We start from the raw sequence: 26,160 nt of genomic DNA on the forward strand, positions 1-26,160 counted from the left end.
AGATCTCCAAGTACCTCCCAGATGAGGGTACGATCATTATCCCCAGAGAACGGAGGTGCAGGGAAGTGGAATGATTTGCCAGAGGTTATGCTGCCAGAAATAGAAGCTAGGTCTCTTGATTCCCAGTCCTCCACGCTATCCGTTGGACCACAATGCATCTCAGTATGAGGAGGGCCACCTCCAGCTCAGTAGATTTATCATCTGCCAGTGTAACAATGTCACAGTAATAAGCCTTTTCAATAGATAAACCAGGATGTCTCTAGTTAAAAGAGTATCTCTCAATCATTTTTCCTCCTAAGCAGGCTTTTCAGCCTCAGCTCAATACAGAGCAATTGCGCTGCCTCCTGTACTGTAAACTGGGGAAGCTGAAATGGTTTGAACTGCTTTCCAATGTGGATCTTTCATAAAAATATGTTCTTTTAATACATTTGTTTTAATCTTTCCCCCATCTTTCATGCTTTGGAATAACCAAAAGAAACAAGAGGTAATGAAGGCATTTGGGAAAGTGAAAAGACAGCATTCTCTTCCGGCTATATTGTATGTCATGCATCGTATAGAAAATAAGTAAGTTTTCCGATTTCTCTATTGGATCCATATAAAACTGTTCTAAACTATCTAATGATCTAGCTAGGCTTTATTTTATTCAAACATAAAAAGCGTCTTGATGGCCCAGTACTAATGTCTGACCTTATGTAACCTCATTAGCAGGTGGTGTTTAAAACTTGTGGACAGGATTGTGTCCGGCCCTGTGTGCGTGCACAAGAGAAGGATGGGGGCAAGATGCCATCTTCACCTGTTGGTTCTGCATGCAAAGACTGCCCATGGCTTGTGCTCCCAGTGGTGCTGGTGCCCCACTATTGTGAGGAGTGGGGTTGTGGGACTGCTCCCACACAGAGCTGGCACCGTGCAGAGGGAAGCACATCGTGTGCTCTATAAAAAGGTGCAGCTGCTTTGCCTTGTACTTTTCCTTGAGCCTTCAGAGGAACTGTGCCTGCCTAAGGCAATTGCCTCCAGTTCCATCACCCTGAAGATGTGTCTCCACATGACCTATGCTGCAGGGCTGCTCCTTAAAACAGCCTAACCCTGTGTGAGTTATAACCCAGCAGAACCTAAGTCTGCATGTGTATTTTAAAACTCCTTGGATCTAGCCTGTAAGAAGTTTTCCTCTCCAGTCTCATGATACAGTTACTGGTAGGTTTTACCATCAACACCAATGTTTCCATACAATCAAGAGATCCATGACAGCTACTCACTCTGGGCTGTTGGAAGGTTGGAGAAGGCTGCCTTTGTGCGACCAGCTAACCACTCCAGGCTTTCATGCATATTGGCCAAGGCCTTCAGGTCACTGACATCACGCAGGATCTCCTGCTGCGGGATTAGTTTATCTCCCAGGTTCCCAATGAGAACTTCCGACTCTTTGCCGAAGGCAGCCCTGAAATGCAAACACGATCCAGGCATGTTAATATATCACTGAGTCAACAAGAGTGGAGATGGGCAAGGACTGGTTCGGTCATTTAGAACCGGGTTTCTCAACCCATGGTTCAGGTCCCAAAATTGGGTCACCAGAATGTTTCAAAGGGTTACATGGCAGCTCCTGTGGCTCTTGTCCCACAGGGCTGGCTGGGCTCATCTCCCTGCTCCAGGCACTGCAACCTCTGGGGTCCCAGCGCCAGTCAGGTTTGGCTCAGCTGTCATGATGACAGGAGTACGGGTAGGTCAAATCTGAGTAAGCGGCACTTCAACCCCATGAGCCACGTCACAACTCCACTCATACAAATTTGGACCAGTCAGGATGGTGGGCCCAGACCTGAGAGGTGCTGCAGTCCCGGAGGTTTCAACGCCTGGGACAGAGAGCCAAGCCCAGCCAGCCCCACAGCACAGGAGCTGCAGGAGCTGCCACTGTGGGGTGACTGCCAGGGAGGACCCAAACTCCCTCCCCAGGGGCCATGACCCAACCGAAACCACTGCAGGGCCTCCACCCCCAGACTTCTTACTGGGTCGTGACAGGCCATAAACATGTACAAATGGGTTCTGAGCCCAAAAAGGTTGAGAACCACTGATTTAGAACATCCATTCTTTGCCAATGTAGGATTGTTCCTTACAGTCAGTACTTAAGAGCTGTGTCCACTTTAGTTTTAAATGTCTTGTGCTAGAGCTTCTACCAGCTTTGTGGACACTATCCATTTTGGGAGAAACAATTCCACCGCCCAATTAATCTCATTCTCATGGAGTTTTCTTTGATATTCTGCCTGAATTGCACTATTTCTACTTCATCCCATTACTCACAGTTTCTTCTCCTAGCATCACTCTAAACAACTCCAGTCCCTCCTTAGCAAATACACCTTTCAGATGCATGTATCTCTGTTTTCATGTCTCCCTGTAGTTGGCATTTAGACAAGTTACACATATTTAGTTCATTTAATCTTCCCTTGTAAGTCAGTCCCTTCAGCTTCTGAATCATTTTTCATACATACATCAAATGAAACATACCATAGAGCTTGATGGCTCAAAAGAACAAGGAAGCAAATAAACAGCTTTGAAAATTAGGCTCTGCATTATTTTACTAGCACAGATGTAGTATTTGATTAAAAGTGACAATCAAGACAAATGTGTTTACATAGCACATTGATTTGTACATAAGCTCCAAAGAACTTCTTCCAGGGGTCATATGAACATAGACAATAGGAACATAAGAACGGCCAGACTTGGTCAGACCAATGGTCCCTCTAGCCCAGTATCCTGTCTTCAGACTGTGGCCAGTGCCAGACGCTTCAGAGGGAATGAACAGAGCAAAGCAATTATTGAGTAATCCATCCCCTGTCATCCAGTCCCAACTCCTGACAGTTGGAGTTTTAGGGACACCCAGAGAACAGGGCTGCATCCCTGACCATCTTGTCTAATAGCCATTGATGGATCTATCCTCCATGAACTTAGCTAATTCTTTTTTGAACCCAGTTATGCTTTTTGCCTTAGATCCACAGGTTGTAGCCTATCAATGAAGTCCACAGGTTGACTGTGCATTGTGTGAAGAAGTGCTTTCTTATGTTTGTTTTAAACCTGCCACCTATTACTTTCATTGTTCTTCAGGTTTCACTGTCCTTCGGGTTTGTGTCACAATCATCTCCTGCACTCTGTTTTAGCCCTCTGCCATGCTCTTCTCCATAGGGCTTGAGAGGACTAGCCTGGCAAAGTGCTAAACGCTAGATTCCAAAATAATCTTGCCAAATCTACCTGCATGTAAAACCACCACTAAGCACTTACACAGGTTGAGACACACAGACCAGAAGGGACCATTATGATCATCTAGTCTGACCTCCTGGATAACATAAACCAGAGCTTTTCACCCACTATTTTCTACATCTAAACTCAATAACTTGTGGATGAACTAAACCGTATCTTATTGAGACATCCAGCCTTGAGTTAAAGACTCCAGGTGATGGTGAATTTACTACAGCCCTTTGTAAGTTGTTCCGATCATTAGTTATCATCACTGTTAAAAATGTAATCTTATATCCAGCTTGAACGTTGCCTTCAACTTTCAGCCACTAGATCTTACAATGAGAACTCATGCCACTGAGAATAATAGATGAATAGCTGCGGGAAAATAATTCCATCAGTGGTCTTTTAAATCATGCAAGCAGCCACACTGCCAGTACCTCAAACTAGATTTGTTTAAGTATAAATAATAATAATATATGGAGATATACCTATCTCATAGAACTGGAAGGGACCCCGAAAGGTCATTGAGTCCAGCCCTCTGCCTTCACTAGCAGGACCAAGTACTGAGCTATCCCTCCCCCAAGGGAACTTCACTGCACTTATTTTTGTTTTAGTAAATGACATATAAACAGGGCCGGCGCTTCCACTAGGTGACCCTAGGCGGTCGCCTAGGGCGGCAGGATTTGGGAGTGGCATTTTAGAACATAAGAACATAAGAACGGCCGTACCGGGTCAGACCAAAGGTCCATCTAGCCCAGTATCCTGTCTACCGACAGTGGCCAATGCCAGGTGCCCCAGAGGGAGTGGACCAACAGGCAATGATCAAGTGATCTCTCTCCTGCCATCCATCTCCATCCTCTGACAAACAGAGGCTAGGGACACCATTCCTTACCCATCCTGGCTAATAGCCATTAATGGACTTAAACACCATGAATTTATCCAGTTCTCTTTTAAACGCTGTTATAGTCCTAGCCTTCACAACCTCCTCAGGTAAGGAGTTCCACAAGTTGACTGTGCGCTGCGTGAAGAACTTCCTTGTATTTGTTTTAAACCTGCTGCCTATTAATTTCATTTGGTGACCCCTAGTTCTTGTATTATGGGAATAAGTAAATAACTTTTCCTTATTCACTTTCTCCACATCACTCATGATTTTATATACCTCTATCATATCCCCTCTTAGTCTCCTCTTTTCCAAGCTGAAGAGTCCTAGCCTCTTTAATCTCTCCTCATATGGGACCCGTTCCAAACCCCTAATCATTTTAGTTGCCCTTTTCTGAACCTTTTCTAGTGCCAGTATATCTTTTTTTAGATGAGGAGACTACATCTGTACGCAGTATTCGAGATGTGGGCGTACCATCGATTTATATAAGGGCAATAATATATTCTCAGTCTTATTCTCTATCCCCTTTTTAATGATCCCTAACATCCTGTTTGCTTTTTTGACCGCCTCTGCACACTGCGCGGACATCTTCAGAGAACTATCCACGATGACTCCAAGATCTTTTTCCTGACTTCTTGTAGCTAAATTAGCCCCCATCATATTGTATGTATAGTTGGGGTTATTTTTTCCAATGAGCATTACTTTATATTTATCCACATTAAATTTCATTTGTCATTTTGTTGCCCAATCACTTAGTTTTGTGAGATCTTTTTGAAGTTCTTCACAGTCTGCTTTGGTCTTAACTATCTTAAGCAGTTTAGTACCATCTGCAAACTTTGCCACCTCACTGTTTACCCCTTTCTCCAAATCACTTATAAATAAGTTGAATAGGATCGGTCCGAGGACTGACCCTTGGGGAACACCACTAGTTACCCCTCTTCATTCTGAGAATTTACCATTAATTCCTACGCTTTGTTCCCGGTCTTTTAACCAGTTCTCAATCCATGAAAGGACCTTCCCTTTTATCCCATGACAGCTTACTTTACTTAAGAGCCTTTGGTGAGGGACCTTGTCAAAGGCTTTCTGGAAAGCTAAGTACACTATGTCCACTGGATCCCCCTTGTCCACGTTTGTTGACCCCTTCAAAGAACTCTAATAGATTAGTAAGACACGATTTCCCTTTACAGAAACCATGTTGACTATTGCTCAACAGTTTATGTTTTTCTATGTGTATGACAATTTTATTCTTAACTATTGTTTCGACTAATTTGCCCGGTACCGACGTTAGACTTACCGGTCTGTAATTGCCGGGATCACCTCTAGAGCCCTTTTTAAATATTGGCGTTACATTAGCTAACTTCCAGTCATTGGGTACAGAAGCCGATTTAAAGGACAGGTTACAAACCTTAGTTAATAGTTCCGCAACTTCACATTTGAGTTCTTTCAGAACTCTTGGGTGAATGCCATCTGGTCCCGGTGACTTGTTAATGTTAAGTTTATCAATTAATTCCAAAACCTCCTCTAGTGACACTTCAATCTGTGACAGTTCCTCAGATTTGTCACCTACAAAAGCCGGCTCAGGTTTGGGAATCTCCCTTACATCCTCAGCCGTGAAGACTGAAGCAAAGAATCCATTTCTTTCTCCGCAATGACTTTATCGTCTTTAAGCGCTCCTTTTGTATCTCGATCATCAAGGGGCCCCACTGGTTGTTTGGCAGGCTTCCTGCTTCTGATGTACTTAAAAAACATTTTGTTATTGCCTTTGGAGTTTTTGGCTAGCCGTTCTTCAAACTCCTCTTTGGCTTTTCTTATTACATTCTTGCACTTAATCTGGCAGCGTTTATGCTCCTTTCTATTTGCCTCACTAGGATTTGACTTCCACTTTTTAAAGGAAGTCTTTTTATGTCTCACTGCTTCTTTTACATGGTTGTTAAGCCACGGTGGCTCTTTTTTAGTTCTTTTACTGTGTTTCTTAATTTGGGGTATACATTGAAGTTGGGCCTCTATTATGGTGTCTTTAAAAAGCGCCCATGCAGCTTGAAGGGATTTCACTTTAGTCACTGTACTTTTTAACTTCTGTTTAACTAACGCCCTCATTTTTGCATAGTTCCCCCTTTTGAAATTAAATGCCACAGTGTTGGGCTGTTGAGATGTTCTTCCCACCACAGGGATGTTGAATGCTATTGTATTATGGTCACTATTTCCAAGCGGTCCTGTTATAGTTACCTCTTGGACCAGCTCCTGCGCTCCACTCAGGACTAAATCTAGAGTTGCCTCTCCCCTTGTGGGTTCGCGTACCAGCTGCTCCATAAAGCAGTCATTTAAAGTATCGAGAAATTTTATCTCTGCATTTCGTCCTGAAGTGAAATGTTCCCAGTCAATATGGGGATAATTGAAATCCCCCACTATTATTGGGTTCTTAATTTTGATAGCCTCTCTAATTTCCCTTAGCATTTCATCATCACTATCACTGTCCTGGTCAGGTGGTCTATAATAGATCCCTAATGTTATATTCTTATTAGAGCATGAAATTTCTATCCATAGAGATTCTATGGAACATGTGGATTCACTTAAGATTTTTACTTCATTTGATTCTACGTTTTCTTTCACATATAGTGCCACTCCCCCACCCCCCCCGCACGACCTGTTCTGTCCTTCCGATATATTATGTACCCCGGAATGATTGTGTCCCATTGATTACTCTCAGTCCACCAGGTTTCTGTGATGCCTATTATATCAATATCCTCCTTTATCACGAGGCACTCTAGTTCACCCATCTTATTATTTAGACTTCTAGCATTTGTGTACAAACACTTTAAAAACTTGTCACTGTTTATTTGTCTGCCCCTTTCTGATGTGTTAGATTCTTTTTTATGTGAATGTTTATCATCTGATCTGGCCCTTACTTTATCCTCCTCCATCCTCTGCTCCTGACTATAACCTGGAGATTCTCTATCATTAGACTCTCCCCTAAGAGAAGTCTCTGTCCGATCCACATGCTCCTCTGCAGCAGTCGGCTTTCCCCCATCTCCTAGTTTAAAAACTGCTCTACAACCTTTTTAATGTTTAGTGCCAGCAGTCTGGTTCCACTTTGGTTTAGGTAGAGCCCATCTCTCCTGTATAGGCTCCCCCCATCCCAAAAGTTTCCCCAGTTCCTAATGAATGTAAACCCCTCCTCTCTACACCATCGTCTCATCCACGCATTGAGACTCTGAAGCTCTGCCTGCCTACCTGGCCCTGCGCGTGGAACTGGGAGCATTTCTGAGAATGCCACCATAGAGGTCCTGGATTTCAGTCTCTTCCCTAGCAGCCTAAATTTGGCCTCCAGGACATCTCTCCTACCCTTCCCTATGTCATTGGTACCTACATGTACCACGACCACTGGCTCCTCCCCAGCACTACACATAAGTCTGTCTAGATGCCTCGAGAGATCCGCAACCTTCGCACCAGGCAGGCAAGTCACCATGCGGTTCTCCCGGTCATCACAAACCCAGCGATCTACGTTTCTAATGATCGAATCTCCCATTACTAACACCTGCCTTTTCCTAGCAACTGGAGTTCCCTCCCCCAGAGAGGCAACCTCAGTGTGAGAGGCAACCCCAGCACCGTCTGGAAGGAGGGTCCCAACTATGGGAAGGTTTCCCTCTGCTCCCGTTGACTGCTCTGCTTCCCTGGGCCTTTCATCCTCCTCAACAGCGCGGGGGCTGTCTGACCGGAGGTGGGACAATTCTACAGTGTCCCGGAAAGCCTCATCAACATACCTCTCTGCTTCCCTTAGCTCCTCCAGTTCCGCCACCCTTGCCTCCAAAGTCCGTACGTGGTCTCTGCCATCCTCGGCGGAAATTCGGCGGCGGGGGGTCCTTCCGCTCCAGGTCTTCGGCGGAAATTCAGCGGCGGGTCCTTCGCTCGCTCTGGGACCCGCCGCCGAAGTGCCCCGAAGACGCGGAGCGGAAGGATCCCCGTCGCCGAATGATCAGATGAGGAGCGCTGCTGCCTAGGGCGGCAAAAACCCTGGCGCCGCTCCTGCATATAAATCTGAATGGGGTTTAAAATTTTAAACATTTAATTAAAATTAAAAAAAAAAACCAAACCCTTCATTTTCAGGGATTTTGCTTGAGAATGTGAAGAAATATGTGCCCACTACATCCCTCAAGGTGGTGCTGTAGAGCTGCTATCTCTGACAGCATGGTTCTGGGAGGAAGTAGCATCTGCTGGCTAATGCTGAAGATTGGGAGGTAACGGGACGCCTTTGACTTCAGCGGAAATACACCAGGGTTGAATTTGGCTCCTTTTTTCTCTACAGCATGTGACTGATTTTAATCAGTCTCATGGCTGTTTGGAATTGATTAAATCCCCCCAGGCTCCTCCTATGGAAAGGCTGGGCATTGCTAATAGATTCCTGGAAGTTGTCATAATGGTACTTACATTTCCCACACCAGCTGTGCTCCCCAACCAATACACTTTCATGGCTGACAGAGAAAGAGATCCAACAAGATTGATCATAAGGGCAGACAGTTAAAAATTATGCCATATCACTGTCTCCACCTTAGGTATTTCTATGCCCCCCCGTCCCGTTACCCCAGCATCTGAGTACCTCCCAATCATTAATACGTTTATCCTCTTGACACCCCTGTGGGGTAGAGAACAGCCGCTTTGCAGATTGAGAACCAAGGCACAGAGAGACTAAATGATTTGCACAAAGTAACACAGGGTGTCTTGAGGCACAGCCGGGAATAGAACCCATATCTTCTGAGTCCCAAGCTAGCGCCCTAACTGTACTCTGTAGTGTACACTTAAGCAACTTTTCAAACAGCAAGGGAATATCTCATTTCAGCTCTGCCTTGGTAGCTAGTACAGATGTCCGTACAACGTCTTCTGGAGCGTACCACATCTTAATAGTGGGTATGTCTCATGGACACCTTCTCCTCATTTGCCATCATTTGCCCCACTGGCAATGGCAGGAAGTTGAAGCTAGACAAATATTTAATGGTGAGAGAGATTAACCAACAATTTGCCAAGGATCGTGGTGGATTCTTCATCACTGGGAAATTTTAAATGAAGATTGGATGTTTTTCAAAAAGATCTGCTCTAGGAATTATTTTGGGGAAGTTCTATGGCCTGTGCTGAACAGGAGGTCAGACGAGATGATCACAGCGTTCCCTTCCGACCTTAGGATCTATGAACCGAATAACATTCCTATTGCAACTATAGCATGAAAAAGTAATAAGCGGAAACACTTAATGTATTTTTAGCTTCTTTTAACTTGGTTTAGCAGCTGGAAACAAGGAACGGAGTTAGTACAACGTAACTATGCAGTTCTTCACAGATCGCAGTTTGAACTGTTGGATTACGAAACACTAGCTTGCCATTACCTAAAACAGTGATTACAATATAATTTGTACCCAAAGAACTCCAACTCTTTCCCAAAACAGTTTCTACAACACAAAAAGCAAAGAACAAAGTTTTATTGGCACTTGTTTGGGGTGACCTGCATAGCCATTACATGAATCATACAACCATCCCAAACTCAGGTCAATAAAATCTACATCCCACACTACTGCATATTTATTATTTTTAACACGGGGTGGGAACAAATGTGTCCCTTTCAATGAAATTATGCTGCTAAATTACTATTGGCATGTATGGGAAACAGTCATTTATTCTAAGGGTATGTCTACACCCAGCCGCTAGTTCGGCGGCTGGGAATCGAAGTTCTGGGTTCGACTTATCGCGTCTTGTCTGGACGCGATAAATCGAACCAGGAAGTGATCGCCGTCGACTGCGGTACTCCAGCTAGACGAGAAGAGTACCGCGGTGTCGACGGGGGAGCCTGCCTGCCGCGTGTGGACCGCGTCTGAACCGCAGTAAGTTCGAACTAAGGTATGTCGACTTCAGCTACGTTATTCACGTAGCTGAAGTTGCGTACCTTAGTTCGAATTGGGGGGTTAGTGTAGACCAGGCCTAAGAGAGCAATGGTTTAGTAGGAATTTATAGCGAAAGTACAGCAAATATGTTCACTTGTTTTCCCAAATGTATCTATTTGGCAGCAGAAATCCAAGCTCACAATTCCATCATTACACACACACTGAAATCTGCAATGAAGATAACCTTCAACAAGCAACTCCGTCTTAAAAGACCACTTCAAAGTATCCCCAAGGATCCCCTGAGTGGGTTTGGGTTTTTTTTTACCTTCAGTTAACTCTCAGCTGTATGAGGCAACTTACTTTTGCTGGTCTTTCGGGTGGCTGCTTAGGGCAAGTTTCACAATACATATTAAATGCAATCCCCTATAATTCCTCCCCCTTTACATTAATGGAATATTATGTTTGCCCAGCTAAGCACTTAAAAGTAAGGAAATACTAAAGTTAAGACTGAACATGCAACCTTAACTCTGACCCTCCATGTGTATTATGATAGTGTCTTCAGATACGCCATTACATACTGTTTCTCAAACAATACATTTTCCTTCTGAAGTTTATATATAAACATATGCCTGAGATACCCGATGAGCATGAATTTGGGAAATGTATTGTCATATACATCACCAGGAGCAGAGTTAAGGTAGCACATTTAGCCTTAACTCTTGAATTTCCTTTACTGAGTGCCCAACTCAGCAGCCTTAATGTTGCATTAGCATAAATTTTTGAATGTAAGGCTTTTTTGCTTTGGTTTTTTTTAAAGGAAAGGATTTTGTTCAAGTTTACAACAACAACAACAAAATACAATTTGTGGCAGATACTTAACATGAAAAATTCCAGCCCCAAAAGGTGAATATTTAAGAAAGCTAGAAACATGAAAAACAACAGGTTTGTAATGGAGTGTTTTGTGGAACGTTAATAATAGTGAATTCCTCACTGTACTGAGGGGTGTGTGTGCACATACACACCCAAGAGAGCGAGAGAATTATTACATATCAGCTACACAATGTGTAAAGAAAATCCAAGTGCATTTCTTCAGTATCCAGCTGTTCCTTCATTGGAGATTTTTCCTTATTCTTGTATTTGACACTAGCTCCAATAGCCTCATTGTGTTTTTATCTTCTTGTTTCCCATGCGGATTTGCGTGTGGGTCAAGAGGGTCTACTCTTAATCTCCTTTTTGCCAAAGAATGCAGGTCTGGTCTGATTAAGTCATCTGACTAACAAAAATATCACTTGTCTAAGTATCATTCTGTTCCCCTCTGCTGTGTCATCTCTATTTCTGTAATATTCTCTCTCTAATACCAGGATTGGCTTTAGATCTGTTCTATTTTATTGGATACTCTGTAACAGGCATAGCATGTTCTTAGCATTGCACACACAGGGACGCACAGCGGAAGACAGTGCCCTGCACCTAAAATGAATATCCAGCAGAAAGAATGGGTTCTCTCTCCTCTTCCGGAGAAGCAATGTCTATGTTTTTCAGGGGATGAGATGTTAATAAAATTAAAACACACATTGACTTAGACTGGAAATACGTGATTTGATGGTGACACGAGGCTTCCCTCTCTCTTACTTTAATACTTACACAGTGAAAGTAAAACAAGTGTGCTTAAAAATAAGGGCCAACGAAGGGCAGACATGACGAATCAAGATCACCTTTGCTACGTGTCCACATCAATACAAAACAGCAACGGAATGAGGCCTCCTATGTGCCCTTGGCAACAGCTTTACATTCACTTACTGCTACTCTTCCTTTTCATGGCCAAGAAATTAGCTTCAATTATTCCTTCAGCAAATGATGAATATGAATCAGTTCACTGGGAGAATGTGTCCAGGGAGCTGTGCAAACAAGAGGGGCCATTTGAGTGTCGCCCTCCCCTTTTCCCTCTCTAGCCCCCCAAGGGAAAAATTACAGGGGGAGAGGAAAAAAAAAACTCTTGGGAAATTCCCTCAGGAGCAAATTTACCATTCTGACAAGGTCCCTTTTGTCATTTCCCACACTGTGCTTCGCAGCAGCTCCTCAAGGGCTGGCTTTTCAGAGTGAGAGTCAGACGCTCGTAGCTGACAGGCAGCACAATGAATTCAAACTTCAGCTAATAGCACTATGCGGAGCTTGTAGCCAGTGGTCCAGAATATCAGGGGCCAGACAAGAGGTGAACGTATGTGCGGTGGCCCATGGGAAACATAATATAGAATAATAATACTTATCACTTAGGTGGCACCTCTGCAAATACTAATTATTCTTCAGAACCCCTGTGGTAGGTATTTCCCCATCTGACAGATGGTGAAACTGTGGCACAGAACGGTTAAGTGACTTGCCCAAGACCACATAGCACATAAGTGTCAGAGCAGATGTAAGAGCACAAGAGTTTCTGGATCCCAGCTCTGAGTTAAACCAATGAGACTGCGCTGCCTCAGAGGAAATATACATTTATAATTGCTATGCTTGCCGGCATCCCCGATACCACTCAATTCTTGCAGCGTATATGGTACACCAGTGAGAAAGAAGGATTTCCTTTGTGTGTTGAAAAAGATGCCCCATCGTTTCCTCAGCAAGCTAGTTAGACGGAAGGCCGGGATTCCCCCGCTGGCCAACTGTATAGGAAATGGCCTAAAATCACACAGCAAGTACAGAATAGAACTTTGATTTCCTGACATATAGCTCTATTCTTTAGCCACAAAGTCAACCTTCTAGCTTAGCTCTGGCTGAGACTTGGAGACTACATTTTAAAAGCTTTATACAAAAGTTACCAAGGCAGACGCCTTTCACTTGAATTGAAAGAAACAAACCAAAAATCCTACAAAAAATATTGTTCTTGTTTATCAAAAAGAATTTAGAAAAATGGCCCTGGCTTCACTTCAGTTGCCTTCTCTGTTCCAAACGTGGTCCGAGGATCATCAAGATATTGTCCAAGCACCAAAACAAAGACCAACAAGAGTGGGTGTTATCTGCCAAAGGAATCACTCTAACATGACGCTCTGCAACAAGACCAATAAAAGCAAATTCAATAACTTTTTACAGAATTTGTGGTCTCATTTGTTGCAAAGTAGTCGCAAAGATTCAGGGGCGGCTCTAGCTTTTTTGCCGCCCCAATCACGGCAGGCAGGCTGCCTTCGGCAGCATGCCTGCGGGAGGTCCCCGGTCTCGCGGATTCGGCGGCATGCCTGCGGGAGGTCCCCGGTCCCGTGGATTCGGCGGCATGCCTGCGGGAGGTCCCCGGTCCCGCGGATTCGGCGGCATGCCTGCGGGAGGTCCCTGGTCCCACAGCTTCGGCGTACCTGCCGCCGAATTGCCACCAAATCTGCGGGACCGGCGGACCTCCCGCAGGCATGCCACTGAAGGCTGCCTGACTGTCGCCCTCGGAGGGACTGGCAGGGCACCCCCTGCAGCTTGCCGCCCCAGGCACGCGCTTGGTGCGCTGGTGCCTGGAACCGCCGCTGCAAAGATTCAACTTGTGAGGATATTTCTCTGAACTTCCACACAACAACACAGTCGAGAAAAACCAACAAAGCTACGCTGCTTTACAGTACTGCGCATCTAGCCCTCTCTAACGCTGACCTAAATTGGAGGGTCACTGAGATTTGAAACAAATATCTCACTTGATCCCAGGGATCTGTAAGAGAGAAGAGCAAGATCAGCTCTAGACAGCTACACATCTAAGGGGTCACAGGACCATAAGACAGTGGATCACTAATTTATTCTTAAAATAATAAAATAAGAAGGATAATGCATCACATGTTGTTCTTTGTTCATTTCCTGGACCAGTCTAATTCAGTTTCAATTATGTTGCCTAATGTACCATTGTGTATTAGCAAATGTCTTGTAGTATGCTGTGTACCAGTAACAAGGCTTAGCAGAGCCCCAGGACGGTTGCTAAGTTCATTTCAATGGAGGATGCATCTTGCAGGAGTAACGAATCTGAAAGTGGGTGTTAAATTTCCTCAGGCCTCAGCCGTTTCTCTGACGGTTGAATCATGAGTCTATGTAATCCACAGAAAGAGGAAAGGAAAAGACACTTCTCTGCAATCACAGAACAAGTGCAGCACAAATTGTCACACCTCTGTGCTTCAAATGGAGGGACTGTCCCCTGACGTTGAAGAGGAGCTCAGGCTTCCAGTGCCCATTTAGTTCTAGGCCTCACTGCTGAGATTCCCAACAAGGGGATTTTTCTGATGTAGATGTTTTCCACGGGGATTGGACAGAAATCCACAAACTAATTTCACATAGGCCACTCAACAGCCATCAGATGGTGACAACTTGCAGCCATGATAGACCTAGGCCGCACACTGCCTAGCAAGCAGGAGTGCCTCAGCCTGAGCTCAGGCAAGGCGGGTGAGGTAATATCGTTTATTGGACCAACTTCTGTTGGTGAGAGAGACAAGCTTTCGAGCTTCACAGAGCTCTTCATGTCTGGGATCAGTCAGTGAGTCTAACTGGTGTGAGGAAAGAATCCTAACCCACCCCGAAGTCGGATTCCTAGATTTGTCCTGATTCCACACTGCGTAATCACAAAGGTCACTTTTCAGCACCACCAAAAAGGCCCTTAAATGCCAATTTTAGTACAGTTGTCACTTTAGGCACACAGGAATTGTCATTAGTCCATTTAGTCTGCCATACTCCCTTCCGCTGCACCACAACAGATGGTTGTGTCAGAAAGTCACTTGATTTCTGACATTCTGGTTCAGGACTGGTCCAGCTAAATCTGGCATTCTGCCCCTAGCATGGGCCTGATACTTCAGAAGAAGGAAACATCAATAACTAAACATCGCCAAGTGTGCATGTTGCACATGGATGAGAGGAGGAAATAGGAGAAGAGATTTCTTCCTTGACCTTTTGCTGGCATGAGGTTTGAGTATCTTCATCATTAACTCAGCTTGCACTGGTAAAGATATTAATGACCACTACTCTTCGAGATCCACCTCCACCACAACTCTTAAGAAATCAGTCAATTTAAGATGGCTACATTCAGGACTGTTAGCATTTTAAACATCTATAGTCATAACAAATTGCAGATGTATGTTTGTATATAAATATTATAGTGGAGCAGGAGCTCTGTTATAATTAAGATTGAGAGTCAATTAAGATTGAGAGTTTAAAAGTCTACTATTCTAAGTGCTCTAAAAGCCACACAATAGGTCAGATTGTCTTGAAATTTGCTCTGCCTCATGGGGGGTGTGGGGTAGGGTTAGTGGTCCAAATGTGGGGCCTCTCCAATATGTGCTTACAAAAATCACCTGTGTTCTAATTTTTTTTGTTTTGCACACACCTGGGCTCAAACTATGGCTCTAATCATCCCCAAACTGATCTCAGCCGCTTGGGATTTCTCTCAGCTACTACATGACACCCCTTGTCCCTTTGGGGTATGTGTGTGTGTTTGTGTTATACTAAATACGTTATTCAGGGTTAATTAGGAACTCCAGAGCATCAGTAGTTCAAGTCAAAAAGAATGAAATGCTCATATGCAGCAAGACTAGGGCTCTGCTGACAGTGAAAGGATTTGCAGACTCTCACAGTAACTGGGTGGCTCGAGGTGATAGCTGTGGCCATGTGAGCCCCCCCCCCCCCCCATTAGCAGTTTTCAGAGGATGTGTGGGGTAAATGTTCCTTGCTCTCTGCCTGCATTCTGCAGGGACTTCTGTTGAAGGTTTTGCCCGGAGACAGAAATGTCCAGTTTAAAAGTAATATTTCCAAGTGCTCTAGAAAACCACAGGCAGACGCAGATTTTACTTTAGAAGTAGAGTCCAGGAAATTAGCATTAATTAAATAGAGAGATGATGAAATACTCCAGTAAGCACTCTGGATCTCCACTCTCCTCCCCGCTCCTGCCTCCAGCTTGTACATGCACTTCTCACAGTCCCACCAGCTCCCCACCTCCCATTGCCCGTCCAAGCTTACCAGGGGCATGGGGTGGCAAGGAGGAGGATGGAGCTGGTGTGAGAGTAGGGGGCTCAGAGCAGCGGGAGCATGTGGGCAGTCAGAGCAATGGGTGTGATGGAGGGAATGCTGGAGCAGTGTCAGAGCAGTGGTGGTGTAACACCTTTGGGACCAGTAAAACCACACTGGGCACAGTGGGGAATGTGTGTGGGGTGTTGAAGCAGTACAATGAAGAGTGGTGTAGAAAGGAGAGGGTCAGAGATGCAGAGTGAGGATTGTTGGGGGCTTCAGCTCTGTGCCCCCAAATTCCCCCCCACCCCCAGGTCTGTCTCCCCATCTGAAAAATGCCCCTACTTACTCCATGCTAGTCTCCGGACTGTTCCTGCATCCTTTCCCCAGCTCCTCAACCTGCAGGTCCCATCCTAACACCCACCTCTCTATAAGGAGAAGGCTGAGGAGGGAGAACTGGGCTGTGGTGGACAAGCAGAGACACAGGAAATGATACAGGGGCAGTGAAGCGACTAACATGCAGCCAGTGCATTCTGTGGGCTGGATAATCATTGCCAAGGAGCCAGAGGCAGTGGAGGGGGAGAGTTGGGTGGTGGTACATGGGGATGCAGAGACATACTTGCAGAGAACAAACCAAATGCCCAAAATCTTTGTTAACACGGAGTTAGCTTGGTGGTACCTTGTGCCCTTTTGGAACATTGTGTTCAGCTAACCTCAAACCTCTGAAAACCATAATATACGGAGTTATGGTTCATGCCATCCCCACAATGCATCCTTAGCGCTGCCCTTTATGAGTGATGCTCCAGTACACCAGTAACACCCCCTCCCCCCCCACCCAGCATTCTGATTTTACAGATGCTGGGAGCTGAGCACATGGGTACTGTAGGACAGATTTCCCCAAAGTAAAGATGCAGTTTATTCAGACAGAAACGATACACAGAGTGATCAGATGGGCTCATAGGGGGGAGGGATAGCTCAGTGGTTTGAGCATTGGCCTGCTAAACCCAGGGTTGTGAGTTCAATCCTTGAGGGGGCCACTTAGGGATCTGGGGCAAAATCAGTACTTGGTCCTGCTAGTGAAGGCAGGGTGCTGGACTCGATGACCTGTCAAGGTCCCTTCCAGTTCTAGGAGATGGGATATCTCCATTATTTATTTATAAAGGATCAGACTCTCCCTTACTCACATTGAGGAGTACCTTATTCAGTGAGTAGCCGTCGTGAAATGAAAAGGGCAATTTGGGAAGTAAGGCACTACTTGGCCAGAGTAAGAACGGCAGAATCTGGCACTACAAATTTAGTACAAAGCTATAAATCAGATCCCAATACCATTAACCGTCACAATAAGAAGGGCCAGATTCTCAGCTGGTGGAAACCGGCATAGCACCACTGACTTCAGTCTGAGAATCTGGTGCAAAGTTAGGAGTTCCGACACCAAAACAAGACCATATTGGGAGGAGTTCAAGTCACCCAATTATCCTTATTGTCCCAGCAGATGTGTTACTTGAGATCTGCAGCCAAATACATTCTGCTCTAGCACCATCTCCATCCTGGAGAGCTCCTCAAACACAGCTCAGCGTGAGGTTTGCAGCGAAATGATTTTCACCCTGTGAACTCCCAGGATGCTGGGATGAGCAACACGGGTGCTGCTTTCCTTTTCACAGCTCTCCTAATACGCGTTGCCTCTTTAATGTAGTGCCCTGGCCACCTCTTGTGCTACAGAGCAGCTGCAACACAGAAGACCAGGGGGTTTGCTGTGATTTGCCAGTGGTCAGATCTAACATTCTTTTCTATTCTTTCCACTCAAAGTTAAGCCTGGAAATAATACATTTTTGGTTTTTATCTCTAACGTGCCCGATTCAGTAATGAACCGAATGCTAACCTTTATACAGTAAGAAGGGCACTTTATTTCACATCCAGCCAAGTGCCAAATAGCCTTCCCAGCTTCAAAAACTAATTATATCAGGAGAGGCATGACTGTTCTTTCCTTCCTGTCCTTGCCAAGTTCCAAACTACTATAATATGCTCAATCAGGTCTCTTTTGTCTATCCAACCACACAAGAATATTAATGGGGAGATTCACCCACTCCCTACCCTGACTTTTGACATCTAATCACAACAGAGATAGTGGCAGGTTAAAGACAACAGAATCAATCACTGTTAACAGAGATATGCATGAGGTTTTTGTAATGACACTATTTTGATTCTTCACTCTAATTAAGCTAATGAGTCACAGGAAACCTAAGGAAAAGAAAAAAATTATCAGTACTCCCCCACCCCCCATCCTCCAAAGACTAGTGTTAAAACTACAGAACATAACTGAATTAATATACTTAAAGGGATATTGTCAAATAGTTTAAGTACAACTGTGGCAGGGCGTTGCTCCCTCCCCAGACTGGGTGCCTGGCACTGCCTTGCCTCAGTTTCTTTCCTTTCAATCAAAATGCAACACAGCAGGGATGGGGGGTGGAGGGTGTTTCAAATCAGATCTCTGGGATCTGATTTATTAGCAAAACATTCACCTCCACACAAGTCTTTTTCCAGGCTCCAATAGTCCACCCAGCCCTCTCCCCAGTGCTTGCTCCCTTACTGCTAACATAGTCCTAACATCCCATGGAGAGTTTCACAGGAGAAACTCTTCCTATCACACACCTTAGTCTCTGCTGTCTTCCCACTGCTGCCCTCCTAGACAGAGTGAGAGAGAGACATCCCCTTCCTCCCCGCTGACTCTGCCCCCCCCCCTTAGTGCTACTGCCCTTGGTGCACCCCAGCTGTGCCTTTCCCAGGGTTAACTCTTTCCCTGCTAGCTCAGGAAGAAGGTCTGTGCACTTTGTCATACCAATATATGAAGACGGTTAAATAGCAAGGTAATATGCATCTTTAAAATACCTTGGATGATTAGATAACAAACAATTGGACCTAGCAGGCTCATGAGTCAGTGAGAAATTAACCTCCACCTGAATTTCTGTGGGACCCATAAAAACAATGTATTGTTTCCCCCTGGCTCTGCGGCAACAGTTAGACAGTGAATGTTATTCCCAGAGTTGCTCTCATATATCGATGATATCAAGGTGTAAACAATGACAGAAGCAAAAAAACACATTAACTTGAGCTCTCAGAGTAATGATGATAGCAATTAGCTAAATGGGAAAATAGGACAAAAACTGGAGAAAGAATTAAATGCTATTTTCCAGCTTCCAGGAGAAATTAGACATCGAATAGCTTCCTAAGGAAAGTTTATAAGTCACATTGCTTATGAAGAAATTTCAATCAATGGATAGTAAAATTAAAAAATAAGAAAAAAAACCCCCTGACATTAAGGTTGAAATCTTGGGGGCACCACTGAAGCTGATGAAAATTTTGCTACTCATTTCAATGTGGCCAGGATTTTATCCTAAGACTTTAACTTTGATCTGTATGATCCAGCATTAGCCATAAGAAAACCAAATAGTGGAAGGAAAGGAAAGATGTTAAGACCAGCTTTAACTCTAGTTGTAGGAAAGGAGGGATAATTCATGAAGGCTAAAACCATAAGAATTGCAAGTTTACTTCACAAGCAATACATGTTTTTCTCTCCCAGACTCCCAAATATCAAACAGAATTTTTAAAATATACTGACACCAATACAGCATGAGCAAACAGTTCTTCAACTACCCGTGATTTACGTTGTTAATCATTCCTTTCTCTAAACTGCATCATCTTTATTTTATCGTTCTTGCATTCACTGAATAAGTAAAAAGATAATTTGGGTGAATTAGATTAATTTTAAACAGCTTCACTTGCTCTTACAATATTATAGCTAAATGCCAATCAAAGAAACGATGAATAGTGATGGGAAAGCACAGGCTTGTGGCTAACCAGAAATGTAAAGATGACTAGCTTCTTCAGCATAAGCCAATGATTCATAGACACTGACTGTTGTTCACTGTGAAGCAATCTGATCATTTGTCTTTTAAATAGTTTGGAACGTTACATGTTTTGGTTCGCGTTAATATGGAAGATAAAAACCACCGTGCTGTTTGGGTTTAGGTGATCTTCCAAAGATTCCCATTGAGGTTTGCTAGTAGCTGGGAAGAGTCTTAGGATATGTTTACATTGAAATTGGAGGTGTGATTGCAACCCAGGTAGTGTGACTGAAAATAGTGGAGAAGACACTGTGTCATGGAACCAGAAGCAGGCTAGCAACGTGAGTGAATACGCAGGGTTCTGGGCAGGCATGCAAGCCTGTGCTGCCGTGCCGTCACTGCTATTTTAGCTAGATTGAAGCTAATGTGGCTATGCCTACCGAAGCTGCAACCACACCTTTGATTGCAGGTAGACACATCCATCCATAATCCATTCTGTAACGGACTGGCCCTCATTGCAGCTCCATCCCCACTTGTTCTCAGCTTTCCCTTTCAGTGACCCCCAATGTCCTGTGACCACCATCGCCCCTTTCGTTTCCCATGAACCCAAAGCTCCCTTTGTGCCAGTTCCTGTCATGGTTCAAAGGGCTCCCAGCAGAGGTAGAATTCCACTCCTTTTCTTTTCCTCCCGCCTGGCTCTCGGGAGTGGAAGATCTCAACTTCCTCCTCTCTCCATCCTGGCTGTTAGGAAAGGGATAACTAAGGGCAGGTTTCTCTGCCTACCCACAGCAAGCAGAGCACATGTTGATGGAGCTCAGCAACATATCAAGAAGTATGAGATTCCTGCTGGTGGCCTGCTTCAAGACTGCAATCCACAGAATAGGAATCATTACCAAGTATTAGGCAGTTGCATAGGGATTCTTTGTACTGTTACACCCCAGTTCAGCAAGCCACTTCAGCATGTGCTTAACTTTAAACTCATGCATAAGTCTCATGGAATTAAATGGCACTTAAGTCCATGCTTAAATGCTTTGCTGAATAAGAATGGACTTAAGCATATGCGTAAGTGGTTTATGTTCTGGGGTCATAAACGCTAGCCAAACTTTAAAAAGAAAGAGGTAATTTGTATAACTATAATCCATTGTTGTTACCGTAGCGTCAAGGCGTATTAGAACATCAACTAAAAAATATGTTACCTTATAAAGTCTTCCTCTTCTTCTCTCTTTGGTCTGAGTTGCTTGGGCTGGGCCATGTTGATCCAGTTGGGCAGAGACTTCAAGAGCCTGGTAATGTCGTCATCTTTTGCCCAGGATGCACTGATAACCAGCTTTTCATCTGACTGAGCAATGCTCCTAAGCGAAACCAACAATGGTCACGTTAGGAAAAGGACAAATCTTACTTGTCGTGTGGGTAACGGCTTCGCAGATATTTGATACTCTCTCCTTTACATTATAAGAATGTACAGTACTAATGAACATTCCATGAGGAGGTCAACAAAGAGTGTAACTCTCCATTGATCCACAGGATGGCTGCAGTAAGGGCAGCTGAAGTGCAAGATTCTCCACACCGCCCCCTGCCTATGCACTTCTATTACGTTCTTTGAAGGGACAATAGAGGTAAGATCCTCAGATTCCTTGAAGTCAATGGTGCTACACTGATTTACACCACATGACGAGCTCATCCAGAGCGGAGAGAATAGCTGATTTTTTTTTTTTTTGGTGGCTGAACTGAAAAATCCCGCCAAATTCAGTTAGTTTTGAACCCAAACAGATTTTTTTGTTTGTTTTTTTCTTACCAAAAGAAAAACAAACAAATACAAAAAACAGTTTTTGGTTGAACAAAATGTTTCAGTCAGCCTTAAATGAATTTTTTTCACTTTTTTGTTATGATACAGGTTTTCCACTCTTTTCTGGTTTCCTTAAAATAAACATAGTTACATTTCAAAACACAGTTTCAAAACGAAAAGCTGAAAGGGGTCTTTTGAAAAGGTTGAAACAAACCATTTTGACTTTTTAAAAAAAATCCTTATTTTTTATTTGGCTGAAACTATTCACTGAATTTGACCCCAAACTGCATTTTCAGCAAATTTACTATTCAACCAAAACTTTTTGCTCATCTCTAATCTTGTCTAATACGGGCAGAGGGTAGGTTAGTCTCCATGGCTCCTTTGCTCTTTGGAATTTCTGCTGAGATTGCTAACTAGTGCCAACTCTGCCATGACCTCATGCCATATGGGTATCTGTCCAGCAAGGACTGGGTGAAAACCATCAACTTATTTCAATACTAGTTGTCAGACAGTTGTCCAATGGTAGTAGCTTTGGGAGTATATCTGAGGCAGTGGCTAGGAGATTAATGGTTCTGTATCCTACCCCCAGTTGTTTGAAGCATCTAATATGAGATATATCAGCTAAACAGTTTGTGTAGACCTGAATCAAAGATTATACTGCATTCTAATGACAAAGACTTTCCTGTTTAACATTTTTGGCAGTATAACGAATGTCTATGCTCTTGAAAACCATGCTGGTAATTCCAGGTGACAGAAGGGACATTTCATATAAAGGTGCTGATTAGCGCCTCTTTTCCCAGCTGAAATTACACAGGGATGAATAGCAGCATATGACCTAGCACATATAACCTCCCCACTTGTTCTCCACTGACCACCAGTGCCCCAGTTGGAGGAAATTAAGAACCATGCATTGGTGGGCTTCACTTCTTGTGAAGTGGTCAGTAGTTTGAAAGGAGCTGAGAAATACTGCTCTAGTGGTTAAAGGAGGGGAGCGCGCGAGTCAGAGTTCACAGGCTCACGGGCTGTGTTCCAGCTCCATCACTGACTTTCTGTGTGACCTTAAGCATGTCCCCAAAGCTTTCTGTGCTTCTGTTGGTCCATCTATGAAGTCTGTGCATGGTGAGCAGCAGGTTGTGGATGTGGAGGCTACATGCAGGTCCCAGTAATGTTAACAGCAAGGTAGTGTGTGTGGCAGTCAAGCCCCTTGTGTACTCACTCTTACTCTGAGGAGCATGGGGTAGGCAGAAAATGGGCAGGGTATGAGAAGAAAGGAAACATCTCAAGAGACATGGGTTTAAGCATGATCCTCCTCCTACTGAGATGTTGAGCTACAGATTAAAGCTGAATCAAGTTCCCCTCAGCTCCCAGCACAACTCATCACTTAAGTTCCCCTCAACTCCCAGCACAACTCATCGCTTTTCATCCCACCTCCACTGGGGCCTAAATGAGAATACCACACTTCCCCGAGGGGTAGTAAGAATCTAATTAATTAATGTTTGTAAAATGTTTTGAGACCCTTAAGACGGAAGGTGCTGAAGAAGTATACCTGTTATGTTCCTTATTTCCAGTTAGTGCAATGGGAACCCTAAGGATATTTGCCCCAGACCTGCCAATGGCTGGTATGGCCTTGACACAAAACCCACCTTCTCTAACACCAACTTAAGACACTTCCGTCATTAGCCAAGTGTTAGTGACTAACTGGTGATTTTTGAGAGGCTTTATGGTGTGTGGAAAAGCCACCCTTATTTTAAATGCATTGAAGGTATGTTATGGTAAAGGAAAGGGGGTAAAAGAAATTAAATTCACCCAGTGTCTATGAGCTGCTAAAAGGAATATAGTGAAAATGGTAATGAGGTATCACGAGACAACACAGATTTGCCTCTAAACGGGACAGATTACCTTCTCTCACCACGAACACCCATCAACTCATTGTACCTTTCAAGCAACACCAAGAAGGCAACCCTAAATTCTCAAATACACACCGTTTGCGAAAGTGAATCGCTTTCTGCTTGTCACATATACTTGCAGATGAACTTCACTTTTCTACCCTAATATTTCATGTTTAATCTGCCACAGACAAAATGAAGCACTTTTGTTTTCAGCAGCACAAGATCTCAATGTCTGAATATCAATTTTGCCTCCTACTGCTATTTGGAACTTTGCATTTTTTCACTGGTAAAAATGGAATCTAACTAAAACCTTATTTAAAAAACACTCCACAAACAACCCAACAACAAAGCAAAAATGCAGGTAAACGTTGTCTTGAACAAAAACGCTGCACCATTGTATACAGAGTCAGAAATCAATGTTTCCTATTAATTTATCATTAAATTATTATTATTAGACATTTGAGATAGAAAAGGCAAATGAGGTCATTTCCGTCCATTTCCCCTGCTAATGCAGGATGACTGTTCCCTATACTATATTAGCTAGTGCTTTGTCCAGTCAGAATTTAAATGACTGAAGCAATGGAACTACTACTACTTCCTTGAAAGTCTATTTCACAGTCGAACAAATCTAACTCTGGGGGAAAAAAACCCTGATACGATGTCTACGTTTTTCTCAGCTTAATTTTATTCCGTTCCTCCCAGTTACATCCCTTGTAACAGCCTCAATTCCTCACTGCCCTTACTGTTCACACTCTTCAATTATTTATAGACCATTATCATATCCTTTCAGATGCCTAGGACTGAATGCAGTCTTCGGGAGCATTCTCACCAGCATTGTACAGAGAAAGACACAGTTACCTGTCTGCTTTACAATGTGAGACATCAGCTGCTCAAAATCACATGGGCTTTTTTGTTTTGTCACTGCCATACTGAACTGTAAGCTCAGATCCAATGTATTGTCTGTCTATTCTTTTCCAGCATCGTGGCCTTTCAAGAGTCTTTTTCCTATTGTTCTTGATTATCTGGCTTCAGAAGCATTAGTTTGTATCCTTCACTTTTGCATTATATCCTGTTCATGGGGCCATATACAACTGGTGCTTTAAACAGAACTCTCATGTATGTGTGCAACACCTCCTGATTTTATTGACCTGCTGTTTTTACTCCATTTACCCGCTCATTAGTGGAGATGTTAAATAGGATGGGAGCTAGCACTAATCCCTGTGGTAACTCACCAGATATCCAGCCTCTACCATCAACTGCATGGCCCTTTACCAGTACCCTTTCTTTGGTCTTTCATCTGGATTTCAGTCTACATGATAACTTCAAGTGTTGATCTAACTTAGATCTTTAATAACACATCATAAGACACTATGAAAAGCTTTACTAGAGTCCAGAATAGTTATTTACAAATACCCCTCCCACCATAAAAAACCCTGTGCAATTACTCTGCTACAGTAATGGGGTTAATCATTATCACCAGTGCAATAATCTGCTAATTAATTCACAGCTCAATGGGCCACAGACAGAGCCATCTGTGTGGCTGTTTGTACGTAGCTCCCAGGAGGGGGCAGGAAAATAGGTGTAACACTTGAACAGGTGATGGTGCACCGTTGAGACGGGCCCACCCCTCCATAGCTCAGCAAGTTTTATTCATAAAACATCTGCCAGTGGTAGTAGCCACAGATTCGCACCGTTTCCCCTTTGGAGCAGTTGTGCAGAGTGATTGCTAACGGTCTCTGGACACAGCTGGGGTGCCAAGCCTTTTCATTAGGAAAACAACTGGGGGCCAGAGGGGCTAATTGGATTCAGTTATTTCATGACAAACGCAGTCGGGAATGATATTTTCTTTTGCAGGACCAAGGTAGAAGCTACTCCGAACTTTAGCAATTGGTGATTCATAACCGTTTCCACGCTGTGATTTGTCCATGCTGGTGAGTGTTTAGAATCTATTATTAATGTGTACTCAATACGAGCCAAAGACAGGTCCCTTCCCTGAAAAGCTTACATATCTAAATAGACAATGTACAAGCTAGATCAAAGCTAGTTTGAGTAACAATGGTAGTGAAGCTGCAGTGATATAACTGGCTGCATGGGCAAGACCTGCCCACCTACAACCTTGGGTACACAGCTGAGCGGCCTCCATGGCTTTACTGCTATTGTTACTTGAGCTAGCTTGGCTATGTCCACAGGTGTTGCAATCACATTTCCCGATTGCAGTGTAGACATACACCTAAGTCTCTTTGTGCCTTGGTGGCACAGCAGGAATCAGTCTTTGGAAAAAATGTTTGCAGGGAATTAGAGGACTCTCTGAGGGACTGAGGGTGAGGACAGGTTGCCTGAAAGAGTTAAAAGAGGAAATCTGGCAGCTCTAACAGGATAACTCACCATGAAAAGCTAAGGTCAGCTAGGTGTGTTTGTGGTGGAAGAGGAACATGGTGAGGAACTAAAAGAGGAAGGATTGATTGGAATCAACAAAAACGGGCAGCCACGTTGATGTGGTTAGGTCTTTTCCAGTTCCTAAAACATCGTATTGTTCTTTGCTGATATCCCCCAGCCCAGTGACAATCCTTTGGTAAAGACTGATTTGATTCAGCAAGAGACCATATTATTGATCTGGCTATATCACCAATACCAGGGTAGGGGAAGCTGGCAAATGTTTTTTTAGTAATATTTCACCCCAACATTAAAAAAAAATCGCAAATTTCACTCTGGGCCATTTTGTGGTCCCCAATTTTGCTTT

General features: G+C 43.9%; 1 protein-coding gene across 2 annotated transcripts in view; it reads right to left on the reverse strand.

Moving 5' to 3' along the window:
* The window catches only part of EXOC4 (exocyst complex component 4), a 611,454-nt gene that overhangs the window by 79,420 nt on the left and 505,874 nt on the right, over positions 1-26,160 (reverse strand). For both annotated transcript variants that reach the window (XM_026648604.1, XM_026648605.1), the window contains 2 exons: positions 20,942-21,097; positions 1,254-1,432 (listed from right to left, as the gene is read on the reverse strand). In XM_026648604.1, the coding sequence (XP_026504389.1) occupies positions 1,254-1,432; positions 20,942-21,097 (335 nt within the window). The remainder of the gene's footprint in view (positions 1-1,253; positions 1,433-20,941; positions 21,098-26,160) is intronic.

This window comes from Terrapene carolina, unplaced genomic scaffold (assembly GCF_002925995.2).
Source record: "Terrapene carolina triunguis isolate 2854851 unplaced genomic scaffold, T_m_triunguis-2.0 Scaffold68, whole genome shotgun sequence".
Lineage (NCBI taxonomy): Eukaryota > Metazoa > Chordata > Testudines > Emydidae > Terrapene > Terrapene triunguis.